A 14,774-nucleotide genomic window follows, 5' to 3' on the forward strand; every position below is an offset into this window, starting at 1 on the left:
AAAAAAAGCCAACTTAGAAAGCATTCCTAGAAAGTAACCATCATACTTATCTTACATTTTATCGCAATCACATGTAATTGTATACTATATGCATGTCAAAAAATCACAGATCAACGGAGCAACAGATCAAAATTTTCGATCCAAATCCGTCCAATAGCCTCGGATCTGGAGCGGGTCCGGATCAAAATCCGGTCCATTTACAGTTCTAAATTTAGCTGATAGCTTTAGGTTAAATGGATGAACAACATTGGAACTCTGATCCAAATCACATTGAGGCATGCGGTTAGGTAATAAGGGTTTAGATTAGTCTCAATCAACCATGAACCATGGTTACATGCAGTCCCCAACGTCACGCTCAAGGTTTAGTATGACGTCATTGCCACAATTACTTTAGCAATAGCTATTTCAGTGTTTGATAATATCATAATAAAAAATTAAATCGAATCGCTCTCTTGGCCTTGGGCTTTTCATTTGATAGTGCCTGCCTAAATCTAAAAAAAAATTGAATTCTTTCACCAAGTGGGTGTGAGTAGTTCATTTTGTATGTAGCTGGTATTAGCTATGATACCTTAGGTGGAGTTTTTCATTTTGGTAGGGGGAAAAAAAACTTGCACGACATTAGCAAGCAACTAATAAGTTGTGCTATTATTGACGTACGTCTTGATTTCACTAAACTTACTTTGAGCGAAAAAAAAAAAAAGATCGATATTCTTTCGATCGTTGATCACTGCTTAACTTGTTAATCTCTTTTCAATCTTTTTCTTACAATGTACATTTTAGCGATCAAACCTTTTTTAACCCAGCTAAAATTCTATAAACCCTTTTGGGTTGGGCTTCTGCATTTTAACACTGATACGACGTCATTTTTGGAAAACCTCAACTATCAAATTCAAACATTTCCCTCTCTATTGGGACCTGTCCTTTAATGTAATTTCCACATCAACATTATTGTGTAACTCTGGATTTTGGTCCAGGAATCTGATTTCTTGATTCTCTCCTATTTTGGTGTCAGAACTTTGTCTTGGTGCTAGTGTAATTTTCCTGAAAATGGCAAAGATGCCTTTGTTTCTGCACCAACCTATGACTCCATGCCTCCATTAATGAAACATATGTGATAGTGAGACCACCTAACTCTTCTCATTTCATTTAACTTAACCCTGGTTAAGTTACCTCACTCCCCCTTTAAGTACCTACTGCTACCCTGCACTTCACTCTCAAGCCAACTCTCAACAAGATATCATCTTCAGAGGTATTTTCTCAAAGCTTTTTTCTTTCTTCATTATGCTTTTTTCTTTTTTTTCTGGAACTAGTTTGTGAGAAATTTGTTGTTCTTCTCATTTTTAGTGAAAACATGTCTAATGGCTAATGGATAGTCTTAGCTTGTTGTTCTTTACATCAAAAAATTGGAGTGTAATTGATGACCACTTGAGAAAAGTTTTTGGTCTTATTGAAGGGCTTTCTGAGTTTCTCATGAAGACCCCACTGAGATTTTGGGATGGATCTTGAGTATTAGCTCATTCAAATCAAGAAGAGAAGTAGGTACTAGCTAGGTAATGTTTTAGGCTCTGATCTTTAAGAGATTCAGATATCAGATCAGAAAAGAAAAACTAGGCCAGGGGTTAGGCTTAGGAGGTGTAATTAGCTAGTGAAGTAGGCTAAACAAAGTGGAACAAGGTGTTAACCCTAACTAATAGCACTTTCATTTCTTCATTAGGTTGTGTTTGTTTCAAAGGACTGTGATGCCCAACCTTAATTTCTATAGGAGTCCAGGACTACTATAACTTGACTTAAGCTAGATTAGTACCTGACACATAATTCCCAACACAATTTCTCACTGCTCCTCCCTAGCTTCTGCTGATCTTAGTAGAAACAAGTCGGTTGGGAAAACTCCGAAGCAATCGGAGGCAATTTCTGGTGTTTAGCGACAAACACCCAACCTGAAAGCACCTCAAATCAAACAAGGTAACAGGCCGGGAAGAAGCCATCCAATTTCTCTCTCAAATTGGGTCTTTTTGATCTAGGTTTTAAGGGCATCTTTATTGGGTTTTAGGCATCTGGTATTCACCTCCAAGTTAAAGTTGGAATCTTTATTGGGATTACAGTAGCCTTGTTTAGGATTTTGAATTAAAATGGCTTTTGTGATGCAAGAGTTCGGCTTTTGTGAGGACCAGTCTTCTGGTTTTGATCTCATATGCTCCTGTGATTACCCAGGGTTGCAAGTCTGCTTCTTTTTCTACTCTTGAGAGTTTCCACAGAGAAATAAGGAATCGATGAGAAGAAGAGAAGAAATTGAAAACCCAAACGATCCAGACGGAGCTGAATTGCATGTAAGGAGCTGAAAATGACGAGGCGAGGCTGAAGCGAAGAATGGGCTTCCACAGTCCGATGCTTTTTGGGGTTGAGTGTGTTTTTGGGACTCCAGAGTCTCAGTTAATAGAGTCCCGAGTGATGCCAAACACGGGATAAGTCTTGTTATATGAGATAAGCCTGCCCTATCCCATCCAGTCCCATGTAACAAACCATAGGTTAGCTGTTGACACTATTAGTTTTATGAGTTTATGCTAAGCTCAAGTTTAGTTTGAGATGATTGATATGAGCTAGAGATCAGCGTCTCTCTCGTCATGTTAAAGCAGCCTAGTATGATGAATTGAAGTCAAGCTGGTCTTTTGAATGGGCTAAGTTTTTGGTTCATGCGCTCTGATGTCTCTGTTGATGCAAAAGGGTTATGTCATGAGCTTATTGTACTTGCATTTAATTTTATGCTTGTGTTACACCTTGTTGGATTCTCATTCAAATTTAATTCGCTGTAGGAAAACAAAATTTGTCTATGTTTGTATCTGGTTTCATAAATAGGGATTGCATATGCATCCTTTGCTTATATAATTTTATGTTCCTGAAATTCTTTAAATATCTCTGTAACTTGTCACTAATAACCACTAAAAATCGTAGGAATTCTTGTTTCTTTTGTGTTTTGTACTGTTGGTTTTATGTTCATCGCAATCATGACAGGACTCATCTTTGTTGCAGATAAGTTATTTGTCAAGTCCCAGTTGGCCAAACAGAAGATACTGAAATGGAAGACTCGGCACAATCCAGAGCAACTCCCACAATTGAATTGCATGGCGATGAATTCTGGCCACTTTCAGGGAAACCTTTCTTTGATATCATACTCACAAAATCCCATGTCAAACCCCTTTACCAAATGGTAAGTATTATGTTTTCGCTTACTGTATATAATAATTTGACTGCATATGACGCTGTCATTCTCTCTGCTATGGGAATATCTCAAATCCAAATAGCCCACATTTTCATTTAAACGCTTTGGATATAAGCTTGTAAGCAATCTGTTTAATCAAATTAGAAAAGTAAGGCCGGGTCTAGGGACTTTTACTCTAATTTGGAATCATCAATCTATTACTCTAGTTCATTGAAATCATTTGTTGCTTCTTATAGGAGATCCCAGCCAAACTGAATCCAGTATTACCCGCTGGTGCTTCAGTTCCTATGGTTCTCAGCTTTGGGGACAAGAGCTGGGATATGACATATAATGAAACAAAACGTCTTAAATTAGTGGATCGACAATCTTGGAGAGCATTCGTCGATGACAACAGTCTGAAGGCTGGAGATGGATGTATTTTCGAACTAACGGGGTGTGACAGTACAAAAGTAGTATTTAAGGTCCAAATCCTCAGAGGTGACATCCCAGCTGAGCTAGTAGAGAAGTACTCCGGCGAGACAGAGAAACCCATTATTATATAATGATGTTTCCTTTCCGTGGAATCGTGGATGTACCAATTTCCTGACTCACAGAATTGGTCAGGAGCTAATATAATGTAAAGAGCTCAGTAGTCTATTCAGAATACTGCTCCATTTTAATATGTTTAGAGCTAGAGAGGTGACATCCAAGCTGAGCGTCTAAAGAAGTTCATCGGTGAGGCAGAGATCGATTGAATTTCTTGTAATGTAAGGGGAAACTTGTGGATGAAGAGTCGACTTCAAGTTATATGTAACTTCTTATTAGTTATACTTTGTCAGGGATAACATCTACCGGCATTTACACATTACTATGTGGAAAGATTGCTTCTACCAGTCTTTAGGAAGAATTAACACTATTCTTTGAAATGTGGACTCTGAAATAATGACCAGATGAAAAAGGACACTCTGCTTAACTACTATTTCAGTTGAATATCTGATCCTGGATACTCTGCCTAGTCTGGATCTTTTTCTTTTAAGTATTTGGAAAATGTGATTACCCTTCTTCGAATAGCTATTGTCCCCAGTAAAATGAACAAAACTAAGCCCTTCTCACCCTGGTCTAGTGAACCACACATCTTAAGGCCTTAAGCCTTCAAAAATAAATCTGACCATCATGAACTAACTATGGTTAAATTTTAGTTTGTATTTATTCGATACCACCTAGAAAAGTTCAACCATGGTCCGGGGGTTTGTATTTATTCGAGACCGCCTAGAACCACCACGGTCCGGATGTTTGTATTTATTCGAGAAGTTTTATCATAGCACTCTTCTGGCAGTTCTCACTTCTCACCAGAGATCATATTCAAAGGTATTTTCTTAAAGCACCGAGTTTAGGTTTCTTTTGTTATTACAATGGCTCTTCTTTTTTTACCTGGAGAATAGGATTCTGTGATGGATTTTGATATTAAGTAAGCTAACTTTGATAGTAAGGAAGAAGAGAAAGGAGTGATTGTAGGGTTTTTGATCAGGAAAAAAAAAAAATTAGATGGAGAAGAGATGATGGGCTAGGGGTTAGGAATAGTTCTGATTCTTCATTGAGTTTAACTGAGAGCAGAGCAGTAGATATGTAGAAAGGCTCACCACCCTTTACACCAATTTAGACAGGTTTGCTGTAGAAAGTAGTTAGAAGACTAGTAAATGGATCTAGTTAGGATTTCATTACCATACAAGCTAAGCTCACAAATCTAGTTTAAGATGATTGATGATCTCAAGCTAGTTATATTGGGTTCACTATTATGATGAGCTTATCAGCTTATGGTTAATCGCAATATTTGATTCTTAATTTTCATGCTGTATGGTATCTTTTGATCAAAAGCATGATAGTACCTCTTGTATGCAGGTAGTACTATATTAAGTCTCAGTTGGCGAGGTAGAAGATTCTGAAATGGGAGACTCATCGGAATCTTTATCAACTGCCATGATTGAATTGCTTCCCTGAAAGTGGCCAAAATTCATCCTCTGTGCAATTGAATCGCAAAGATGGATTTTGGCCATTTCAGGGAAGCTTTTCTTTGGTATCATTCACGCAAAATCACATTTGAAAATTGAAACCCATTTGCCTACTGATCCATATGTAAATAAGGTGGTATGATATCCTTCTGTGTCATTTTCTTTACTTTTGATGAGGGTTAGCATTATCGTAGTCACTGGTTCTATTACTGGACCTTTTTACAATATCATGAGATAATGTTTTCTTCATAAGTACTGCATGTGATAATGCCCTGCTTTTTAATGCATTTGATATTGTCCTGCCGTTTGCTTAGGAATATCTTAAATTAAAACATGCCATATGTTTTGTCTAAAATAGAATTAGTTGTGGATAATAAGGTTATAAACATTGGATCACGTTAAGATCGCACTTATGTGGAAAAGCAAACACAGAAGAATATGGAGCCTCAAATTGATCCCAGTTTCGGTTTATATGGTGTAAATAGGATTAAGGTAGATACTCTTCATAGTTAAGTGGTGCATTATTATCTGGATCATGATACATTTCTCCTTATTTATAATATCACGGAGTCCTTAAAATTGTGAGCAAAATCAGGTAGAAAGTAATAAGGAAAACTTACGGATGGAGAGAGTTTTCAGTGAGACATAATGTCTCGCCTTACATCTTGTGAGAGGATAACATTTACTGTCAATAGTAGCAGGTAGGAAATTTTTAAAGGAAAGTTTGCCTCTAACAGCAATGCCAGGAGCCTTGGATGATGCATATGATGGTCAAGAATGGGATTGATGGTTCACCAGTTTAGAGATTAATTGAAGGCGATGCTCAATATGTTATGACTGAGGTTGACTTTAGCAAGGAAGGTTCGCTCTTGGATGAGATAAGGTTGCTTATTCAGTAATTGCATTCTACGGTTCTACTTGATGGAGTTTCTCTCTTAGGTGTCGCGTTAAGGTGGCACACCATTTTGCTAGGATTGCACTTCATTTGCATGAACCTTTGTTGTGTTTAGAAGCTCCATGGCTTTCATGTTTTGCTAATGATGTTATTGAGTCATGAGTTCAATGGATTTCATTCACTTTTTCATGATAAAAGAAAAAATCTTAAGTTGAATATTAGAATTTTGAAATATAAAGTAGGGGTTGGCTGCATACCAGTTTGACATGACTCGAACTCAATGAAAAAGTTGAGGGATTGAGACATTGAGTGCACCGGTCCTTAGTACTTATCCTATACAAACTCAAATATGAGATGATCTGCTACTATGAAATAAACAGATTGAATTAGTCAGCAATAAGTAACTCAATTTACCTCAATTTAATTAAAAATAAAGAAAACAGAACAAGATATTTTTCTTACTTTTTTGAGTAAAATAGAACTTTTATTTATCAGATGGCAAAGCACTTGCCTCTCAGATCCCAAGTTTCTATTCTGATACAGAGAACCACCTTCATTTAAGTATTTACCATACACTTCTCTACTATTCGGCATCTCTAACCAGAAGACCATCTTCAGAGGTAGTTGTTGAAAGCTTCTTTTTTTTTTTTTGCTTTCTTCATTATTTTAATTATTATGCATTTGATTGTGAATTGTCTGCAACTAATTTGTGAGATGTTCTTTTGTTCATTTTTAGTAATCTCATGTGTTATGGAGATTCTTAGCTTTTTTTTGTTTTTGTTTTTGTTTTTTATATAAGAATTGCAATGTTAGTGATGCTCACCAGGTGTTTCAAGACAAGGTTTTAGTTTTAGTGGTGTTGAGGCAATAGGAACTATGTCAAAAGCATTATACTTATATCAGCTCATTTTGTTGATGTGATGGTAAGCTTGTTTCCTTGTGGTACACCTTTTCCAAATTTTATAAACATTTCCGAAAAACGAAGTTATGTCTGTTATGGTATCTGGAGGACATATGGGGATGGCCTTATGCTCATCCTTTCTAATATGATTTATGTTTCTTGAGCTCCACTAATGCAACATAGTTCTCAAGTATTGTTTGAAAATCTTTGTAATTTGTCATAATAACCACTAAATTATTCTTGTTTGCTTTTCATCACTGAAAATTTCTTTTCTGTGTGTTGCTATATTTTTGGTTTTGTTTTTATTGAAAACATGATAGTGCAGACCTTTGATAAGTTAGTTGTTAAGCCCCTCTTGGCAAAGCAGAAACCCAGAAATGGCAGATTCGGCCCAACCCTCATCAAATCCCACTGTTGAATTTCATGGCGATGAATTCTGGCCACTTTTGGGGAATCCTTTCTTTGATATGTACTCTCAAATCTCATATGAATCCCTTAAATGGTAATTTTCCTTTCAAATTCCCATGTCTTTAATGGATGTTAAAATGTCCTCTGTGTTATCAGTTTGTTTACTATTTATGCCTTTCCATATGATCATATTTAGTTGTACCATATGATCTCTACCTCATCATTACTGTGAAGTAACAGTTTGTTCAATGAGGGAAATGTTTGGTCAATTTGAACATATATAATTTCTTATTTTCATATAAAGGGTTAAGAGTTATCTTATTCGAACTAATAATTAGTTTACCATCCACCAAACCCCTTTTTTGCCATGGCACCAAATGTTTATTTGAGCCTAGAGACCTATGAAGCTGAGTGCAAAATGATTCATTTGTATGTGGGGAAGGTCATTTAATTGGTTGCTAAATTATAAGCTCAATTTGATCTTTCTTGGTCTGATAAACTCAATTTGATTTCTTTGGTTAGTCAATATGGTTGTTTCTGGTTAGACATTTGCAAAATGTATGATGTTTTCTTCGTTACGTTCTGCATTTTCTTAAACTGAATGTTGCCATCTTTTCCTTTGAAATAGCTGGATTATAAGTTGATAACCAAGCTTTTAAGCCAAGCAGAAAAACAAGGCTGGCTAGTAGGGGACTTTAGTTTACCCTAATTTGGGATTATCATTTTATTAGCTTCATTCTAGTTCATTGAAATAATCATTTATTTAATATAGTGGATCCCATCCAAACTTCATCGAATACTACGTTCAATCCCAACAGTTCTCACCTTCGCAGGCAGGAGCGGGGAGATGACATGGAATGGATCTCACAGAACTAGTAAAAGCTTCGATAGAAAGTGATGGAGAACATTTATTGATGACAACAATTTGAGGCTTGGACATGGATGTGTGTTCGAACTTATGGAGTGCAGCACTACAAGACTAGTATTCAGAGTCCAAATCCTCAGAGGTGACATCCCAGCTGAACTTATCATCTGTGAGGATGCAGAGAAAGCCATTGTTTTGTAACAATATTGCCTTTTCAGGTGCTACTATAATGTATAAAATTATGTATGGCCTATTAAGTTGACTTGACGGACTTGTACAGTTTTTTTTTTTTTTTTTGCTCTTAATATTACTTCTTCAATATGTTAGATGTATTATGTGTACTTGTAGCTCAAATTATCTTGTTTTAGAATCGTTACTATGCTTGTGTTTATGCATATGTTATATGCAAGAAAACAAGAGTTCAGTGTCTAATGACCCTTTTCAGGAGAGTCGTTAGTCTTTAATTTCTTGTTCAAGTAGGCTCTGATTGAATGTTTCTGGTTTATACAGATACAATGTCATACTTTCTGATCAGCTACATTTGAGAGAATCACATCTATGGTAGATTAGGACTTATTATTTTAAAGGTTGCTTCTGGCAAGAAGTAACTCTACCCTCAGCCTCTGTCCAACACTTACAGTTGAATATATGATAAGATCTTTCATTATATTCGTGTTTTAGATTCAAGGTTGTAGACTTGTAGTATATGTTGATTGTGGAGCAATGAAAGGCTGAGATTGAAGATGGGTGATCTAGCTAATAAGCAGTCTTGTTATGGGGTGTTTGCCTTAACTTTTGAGCTTTTGCATTAAAGGCGATTTAGAGTATTTTTGGCCAAGTTTTTATGCAGTAACGTATAAATTTTTTTTTTTTTTTTTATGCAGTAAAGTATAGATGAAACAGTGTAATTTTGTGACTCGTCAGCTATGGATTGTAATCTTGTTTTATATGCCAGTTTTGGCATCATAATTTCTTCATGAAAGTTTCTCCTCTTTTTTTTTTTTTTTTTTTTTTTTTTGCATGTGTACTGGGAAATGAAAAGTTTCTGAGTTGTTCAAAGAAAGTAGATGTGATTCCTGTAGCTGATCAGAAAATATGACATTGCAACCGTTGGTCTCGTGAACTTGTTCCCGAATCAGAATCATGGTACGTTATAAAGTTTGAGGGGGAGGTGCGCACAATCATGGTTATAAAGTTTGAGTGGGAGGTGCACGCAGGAAAAGTATCACGCATGTACTCCCTTTAAGGCTTTTGATTCTGAAGGGTCTCCATCTGCAAAACTCCAAGGCATCACACCTACATGGCCTACATTGTCATTTTGCCAGTGACTTCTCTCTTAGATGAGCACAAATGCACAATGTATGTCTTCGCTTTTAAGTTGAAAGAAACCAATGCAACTCCTCTTTTCCCTTTTAGCCCTTTGATCATATTCACTTCTCAGTCTATTCTTAACTAGCTTTCTCCTACCAGATTTTGAAAGGTATAATCTCTTAATTTCTTCATTAATCGTTGCAACTTTATTTCTGGGTTACGTTCCTTGATCGGTCCCTATAAGCACGTTTTTGTTTAGTTTTCAGTGTAATTCTGCATTTGCTGGCGACTTTTCAGGAATTACTGTGTGAGAAAGTAAATTTTTCTATCACTCATTTCATCAACAATGTTGTGCATGTTGAAAACTGCTTCTGAAATTCTGATCAGCATCCAATTAGTAACAACTAGCTCATGAAATGGCTTAGATAGTCTAGTGACAGGTTTAATGGTATTATATGTCTATATGCATCTTAGGCTTCTATCTTTAATTTTCAGGTAATTCTTGGCTGATTATCCTGAAATGGGAGATCCTGCAAGCCAATCCTCCTCATCAGATCCCACGATTGAATTGCGTGGCGATGAATTCTGGCCACTTTCAGGGAAACCTTTCTTTGACATCATCCTCGCAAAATCGCATGTCAACCCCAAATGTCAAATGGTACATAACTATATATTTATATCCCTTCTCTAAACTAAACTCCCATATATATGTGCTCACAAGCTTAATTTAGTCGAGTTCATTGAAATAATCATTGAATTAACTGTAACAATGTAGTCGATCCCATCCAAACTACATCCACTACTACTGTCCTGTTCAGTCCCTGTGGTTCTCACTTTTGGGGGCAAGACTTGGGAAATGACATGCAATACAGCAAACAATGCTCAGAAGTTCTTTGATAGACCGTCGTGGAAAGCATTCGTTGACGACAACAATCTGAAGGTCGGAGATGGCTGTGTGTTCGAACTTATGGAGTGCAGCAGCACAAAGCTGGTATTTAGAGTCCAAATTCTCAGAGGTGAAATCCCAGCTCAACTTCTAGACAAGGTCAGCGGTGAAAATGCAGAGAAACCCCTTGTGATTCTTGATTAGTTTGAATTTGATGGCATTACTATCATAATTTGAATTGTGAATTGTGATTCAGTAATCCATCTCACTTTGGAGGTTGACCTCTGTTAGAGCCTATTTATTGTGCTACACTTGAAAGTTGACATGATCTTTTTGTTCATGTGTGAGCATCTAAATTATATTGTATGACTACCAACATCAAATTTCAATAACTTTTCTCATTCTTTCTCTTAACCAATTTAGTCTCACCATCTCATAATGCATCGGCCTGGCTTGAGGAATACTTTTTTTTTGACTTTGTCAAGGGGAACCCAAAGGCTTCCTACCGATTCGGCGCATGTGAAATGCTCCAACTGTGCATTGCAGCACAGTGCCTGGCTTGAGGAATACTTTATGAAGAGATGTAAATCAAGTACAATTTATCAATTTCCATCTATTATGGAATATGGAGCATATGGCAGAATTTTGAAACGAGAACGTAATGAAGATTTTCATCAATGATTAGAAAACTTGTGTGTTGAATTAACAATATATTAATAAAATTTAACACTCATCCAACTGTTGACAGAAAGTTCACATTGAATCATTCTAGAAGGTCTTGATATTTGTGAAACAAGGGAAACACCAAGAGTCGATTATGAAATGAGAATCAAATTCTTGATCAAGGACATCATCATCTTATAACCACATGTACTAAAATCAAGTTTCAGAACATAACATACTCTTAGAGAAGCAAATTTCTTGTCTGACACAATTATTGCAGCAGGACACTCTGGCGGCAATCAAGTTTGGGAGAACTCTTTACCTTTGTACTATGAATGGTACTAACACTTTTCTTCTAGATCAGTTAGGAATGGGCTATCCAAAGCGCTTTTATTTGCAGTCGTTTTAGTTTTCCTTTGTTAGAGAGAGAGAGAGAGGAGTCGTTTATGAAATGGTTCAATACCTAGGTCCAGTCTGGGACACATGATACACGATTAAAGGTGGAACAGAAGATGATACATATATATATAGGTGAAGTAGATACATGACATGATCTGAAAAAATGTAGCATCTAATGTGCTTATAAGATATATCGAGATCAATTACATCATTGCATTAAATTTATTTTTTATTTTGAGATTAATAAAACTGAGATTATAACACTCTTATTGAGATAATTACGTCATTTTTGTTGACGTCCAAAATGAAAGTGTTTACATTAATAAAATGCAATTATAAATTCATGAATCCTGCTACATTGTGTTAGTTAAAAACGTTTGTTTGTGGCTAATTTGTTGGTTAAAAACTTAAAATAAAAAACAAAACAGAACCAATTTGCAATTTATCGAAAAGGAGAGACCAATAGTAGAATTCTGCTGTTTATAAGGGGTACGAAGAGCAAAGAACTTTTCTTGTTTCATATAGAAAAGAATAGTGTTTCAAATAGAAACGTAGATCCTTATACCCTTTGGACTCGGCACCTCTGAGTGATCTTCTAAGGTATTTCTTCCAATTCGTCTACGTTTTCTGGGTCTGAACTCGTATGCCTAATCGCAAATACCTTGTTCTTTTTCCTTTCAAATTTTCATTCACCATGCATTTTCTGGTGCCAACATTTGTCTATTGCATGAATGTTAGCCATGTAAAAGATATTTGCTTCCTCTTATAAAGCGTGAGATATTTGCTCTCAAGCTTTGTGGGTATCAGATAAAGTTGTTTTGCATAAGAGTTTAACATAAGAGGTTTCAGACTTAAGACTTCGATGTTTGTGGTTGTTCTGTTTTTGTTTGTTACATGCACTTTCCTCTGATATTCATATTGGTAGAATGCTGTTAGTATACTTTTCTCTTTTCAAGAAAGGATTGTGGTTGTAATACTAAGATTAACGACTAGATAATGACTCGAAAAATTACCCCTTTTTCAAGAAAGGATCGTGGTGATGATATATATACTACATTTTTCTAAGTACAGTCCTATAGGAACCAACTTTGGAAACTCATGACCAACTGATTGGTTGCAGAGTAAAGATTTCTAATGATCGGGACAAAGATTAGAAGATAAGCATCTGATGTCTACCATGTGACACATTTATATAGGAAATTTCAAAAGTTGCCATGTCGCTTCAATCCAGCTCAGTTCAGTGAGTTCAGGAATTTGGTCTAGTGTAGTATTGAAAAAGTTGCAGCTTCTTTGCTTGTGTTGTTATCTTCCGAGAGTTGGGAGAAACGAATTGGAGGTGATTCATTCATTACTGAGGGTTTCACCTATTGGAAAAAGAAAATATTTTACAGTAATGACTGTAATGTTGGCACTCATAATACCTTGAATCATACTTGGACCTAGTGTCAAGATTTGATGAACCTAAAGCTACAAATAGAAATTGCTTCTTCTTTGATTAGATATGGCTTGAATGCTGATCCGTTCAGTCAACAGTCAACTGTGTTCAAGATACTAGGGAAGTTTTGTTGAGTCTATATGATTTCTTGTTGGTCACAGAAGAGTTTTCTACAATGTCGTATTCAAAAGTGCTGCATCGTTAGGTAGAATAATTATGTGAAGGTTCTGCTGGGTGAAACTCCTGATTTATAACAAAAGAGATACTGATGGTTATGTTTGTGTTATGTGATAAAAACGGATGTGCCGCATAGTCTTTTATTGACATTATCCATGTTTTTGACATTGAACGTACTTTCTTCACTTAAGTCAGCTGCTGGGTCATTCTTCTCAAAACATGGGCTAAGTTTGTCAAAATTACGTGCAAATGGTTCAATGAACATATTATTGTGAAGAGAAGATTCAAGGTCTTCAAAGTCTCACCTGGGCCCTTGCTGCGGAAAGATTGTAGGTTGCAGTCTTATTCCGCTACTATCTACTCTAATTGTTTTTTCCCCCTATATTGTTTTTCTCGAATAGCTTCTTCCACTTGGAATACAATGCTCTTCATAACGTGTTGCGGTGTTGATAAATGCCTATCATTCAATTTACTGGTGTTTCACTTACTTTGGAGTTGGGAGTTCTGGATGCTTATATGGTTAAGATCTCAGAAATAACTTTAGATTGGAAAGCTATATGGAGTTGATATGTGTTGTAATCTTGACGTCTTTTGCCTTGCTAGTGCATTCTCTTAGGCTTGACTGAGGACTTCTTGTCCTCTATTGTACTTTATTAATTACAGTTTCTTCTCCAAAAATCAGTGGTAAGTCTGGTATCGCCAGTCTAAATATTGTCAACTAATGACCATCAAGGCATCAACAGACTGTTGATGCAATACTTTCTGAGTTTCTGGGATTCGGGACTACTTGTATGAATGGTTTGCGCGCAGTTGAAACTACTTTTCATCATAAGTGCATATCTATACTATTATTAAGAGAAGAGGCTTTGTTAGTCAAAATTGAAAAATTGTACCAAAATAACCCTGAAATATTAATAAACTTTCATACTCATAAAATATAAAGGGATAATATAGTCAAATTACAAGAGAAACATAAAAATATGAAAAGAAAAATAGATAAACTTATGTATTGAAAAATAGGAAAATAGATAAATATGTGGGAAAACTACCAACCCCATGAATAACTATCCACTAAATCCATTTTCTCTGCAGATAACTACTCACTATCTGTTTACACAATGAAAGTTTTTCTTATACATGCAGAGCATGTGATTGCAGACTAGTATTTCCAAGTCACTCCAAATATTGTCATCTATTTTTCACATGTTGTTACTCTTTTGACAAACTTATGTTCTTCTTGTTTTTCACATGATTATACATCTTATTTGTAGTTTTCTTTGTGAAGTCTTGGTTAACTAAGTAGAAGATGAGAGAGACTTACGTACGCCAGCCGCACCACGTGGCGGTGTGGCTGACCAATCAGGCATCAACAGGGGATATTTTGGGTATTGTACTTTTAAAAAGCAGGGTCAGTTTGAAAAAATAGAGAAATTTTTTTTTTCTGATTGGCTTGCTCTAAAGTCACGTGGTAAAGAAACCCCTACCTAAGAATTTCTCGATCCTCAAATGGGAGACCCCTCCAACCCACATGAAATCACATTATTGAAATGCAAGGAAATGAATTTTGGCCGCTTCTACGGAAATCCCTTTTTGATGTCGTCCTCTCAACTGCACATATATCGAAAACCC

General features: G+C 36.1%; 2 protein-coding genes and 1 long non-coding RNA gene across 6 annotated transcripts; all 3 read left to right on the forward strand.

Annotated features, from left to right (window-relative positions):
- Positions 1 to 1,113: 1,113 nt before the first annotated feature.
- Positions 1,114 to 4,070, forward strand: LOC133718297 (B3 domain-containing protein Os04g0386900-like). 3 transcript variants are annotated; one of them, XR_009850229.1, is made up of 4 exons: positions 1,706 to 1,962; positions 2,212 to 2,525; positions 3,028 to 3,205; positions 3,454 to 4,070. XR_009850229.1 is itself a non-coding variant. In XM_062145106.1 (3 exons), the coding sequence occupies exons 2-3, from the start codon at positions 3,074 to 3,076 to the stop codon at positions 3,757 to 3,759; spliced, it is 438 nt and encodes a 145-aa protein (XP_062001090.1). In that variant the 5' UTR covers positions 1,114 to 1,249; positions 3,028 to 3,073; the 3' UTR covers positions 3,760 to 4,067. The 3 variants fall into 3 exon arrangements, 2 of the variants coding, with proteins under 2 accessions (XP_062001090.1, XP_062001089.1); XM_062145106.1 differs by lacking the exons at positions 1,706 to 1,962; positions 2,212 to 2,525 and adding an exon at positions 1,114 to 1,249 and having other exon boundaries at positions 3,454 to 4,067; XM_062145105.1 differs by lacking the exon at positions 2,212 to 2,525 and having other exon boundaries at positions 1,727 to 1,962; positions 3,454 to 4,067.
- Positions 4,071 to 4,443: 373 nt separating this feature from the next.
- Positions 4,444 to 8,596, forward strand: LOC133717087 (uncharacterized). The gene is made up of 3 exons (XR_009849397.1): positions 4,444 to 4,564; positions 5,096 to 7,503; positions 8,243 to 8,596. It is a non-coding gene; the product is annotated as an uncharacterized LOC133717087 (long non-coding RNA).
- A 970-nt stretch (positions 8,597 to 9,566) lies between these two features.
- LOC133718298 (B3 domain-containing protein Os04g0386900-like) lies at positions 9,567 to 10,872 on the forward strand. Of its 2 annotated transcripts, none has more exons than XM_062145107.1 (3): positions 9,567 to 9,900; positions 10,081 to 10,243; positions 10,361 to 10,872. In XM_062145107.1, exons 2-3 carry the CDS (start codon positions 10,106 to 10,108, stop codon positions 10,673 to 10,675), a joined length of 453 nt encoding a protein of 150 aa, XP_062001091.1. In that variant the 5' UTR covers positions 9,567 to 9,900; positions 10,081 to 10,105; the 3' UTR covers positions 10,676 to 10,872. The 2 variants fall into 2 exon arrangements, with proteins under 2 accessions (XP_062001091.1, XP_062001092.1); XM_062145108.1 differs by having other exon boundaries at positions 9,568 to 9,754.
- The last annotated feature ends 3,902 nt before the right edge of the window (positions 10,873 to 14,774 follow it).

The sequence above is a fragment of the Rosa rugosa genome, chromosome 6, assembly GCF_958449725.1.
Source record: "Rosa rugosa chromosome 6, drRosRugo1.1, whole genome shotgun sequence".
NCBI lineage: Eukaryota > Viridiplantae > Streptophyta > Magnoliopsida > Rosales > Rosaceae > Rosa > Rosa rugosa.

Bases quoted from the DNA above. Each gene is read 5' to 3' on its own strand.
- LOC133718297 (XM_062145106.1), top strand. From the start codon at position 3,074: ATGGAAGACTCGGCACAATCCAGAGCAACTCCCACAATTGAATTGCAT. The intron at 3,206-3,453 runs GTAAGTATTATG...TGCTTCTTATAG, and splicing joins TCAAACCCCTTTACCAAATG to GAGATCCCAGCCAAACTGAA.
- LOC133718298 (XM_062145107.1), top strand. From the start codon at position 10,106: ATGGGAGATCCTGCAAGCCAATCCTCCTCATCAGATCCCACGATTGAA. The intron at 10,244-10,360 runs GTACATAACTAT...GTAACAATGTAG, and splicing joins TCAACCCCAAATGTCAAATG to TCGATCCCATCCAAACTACA.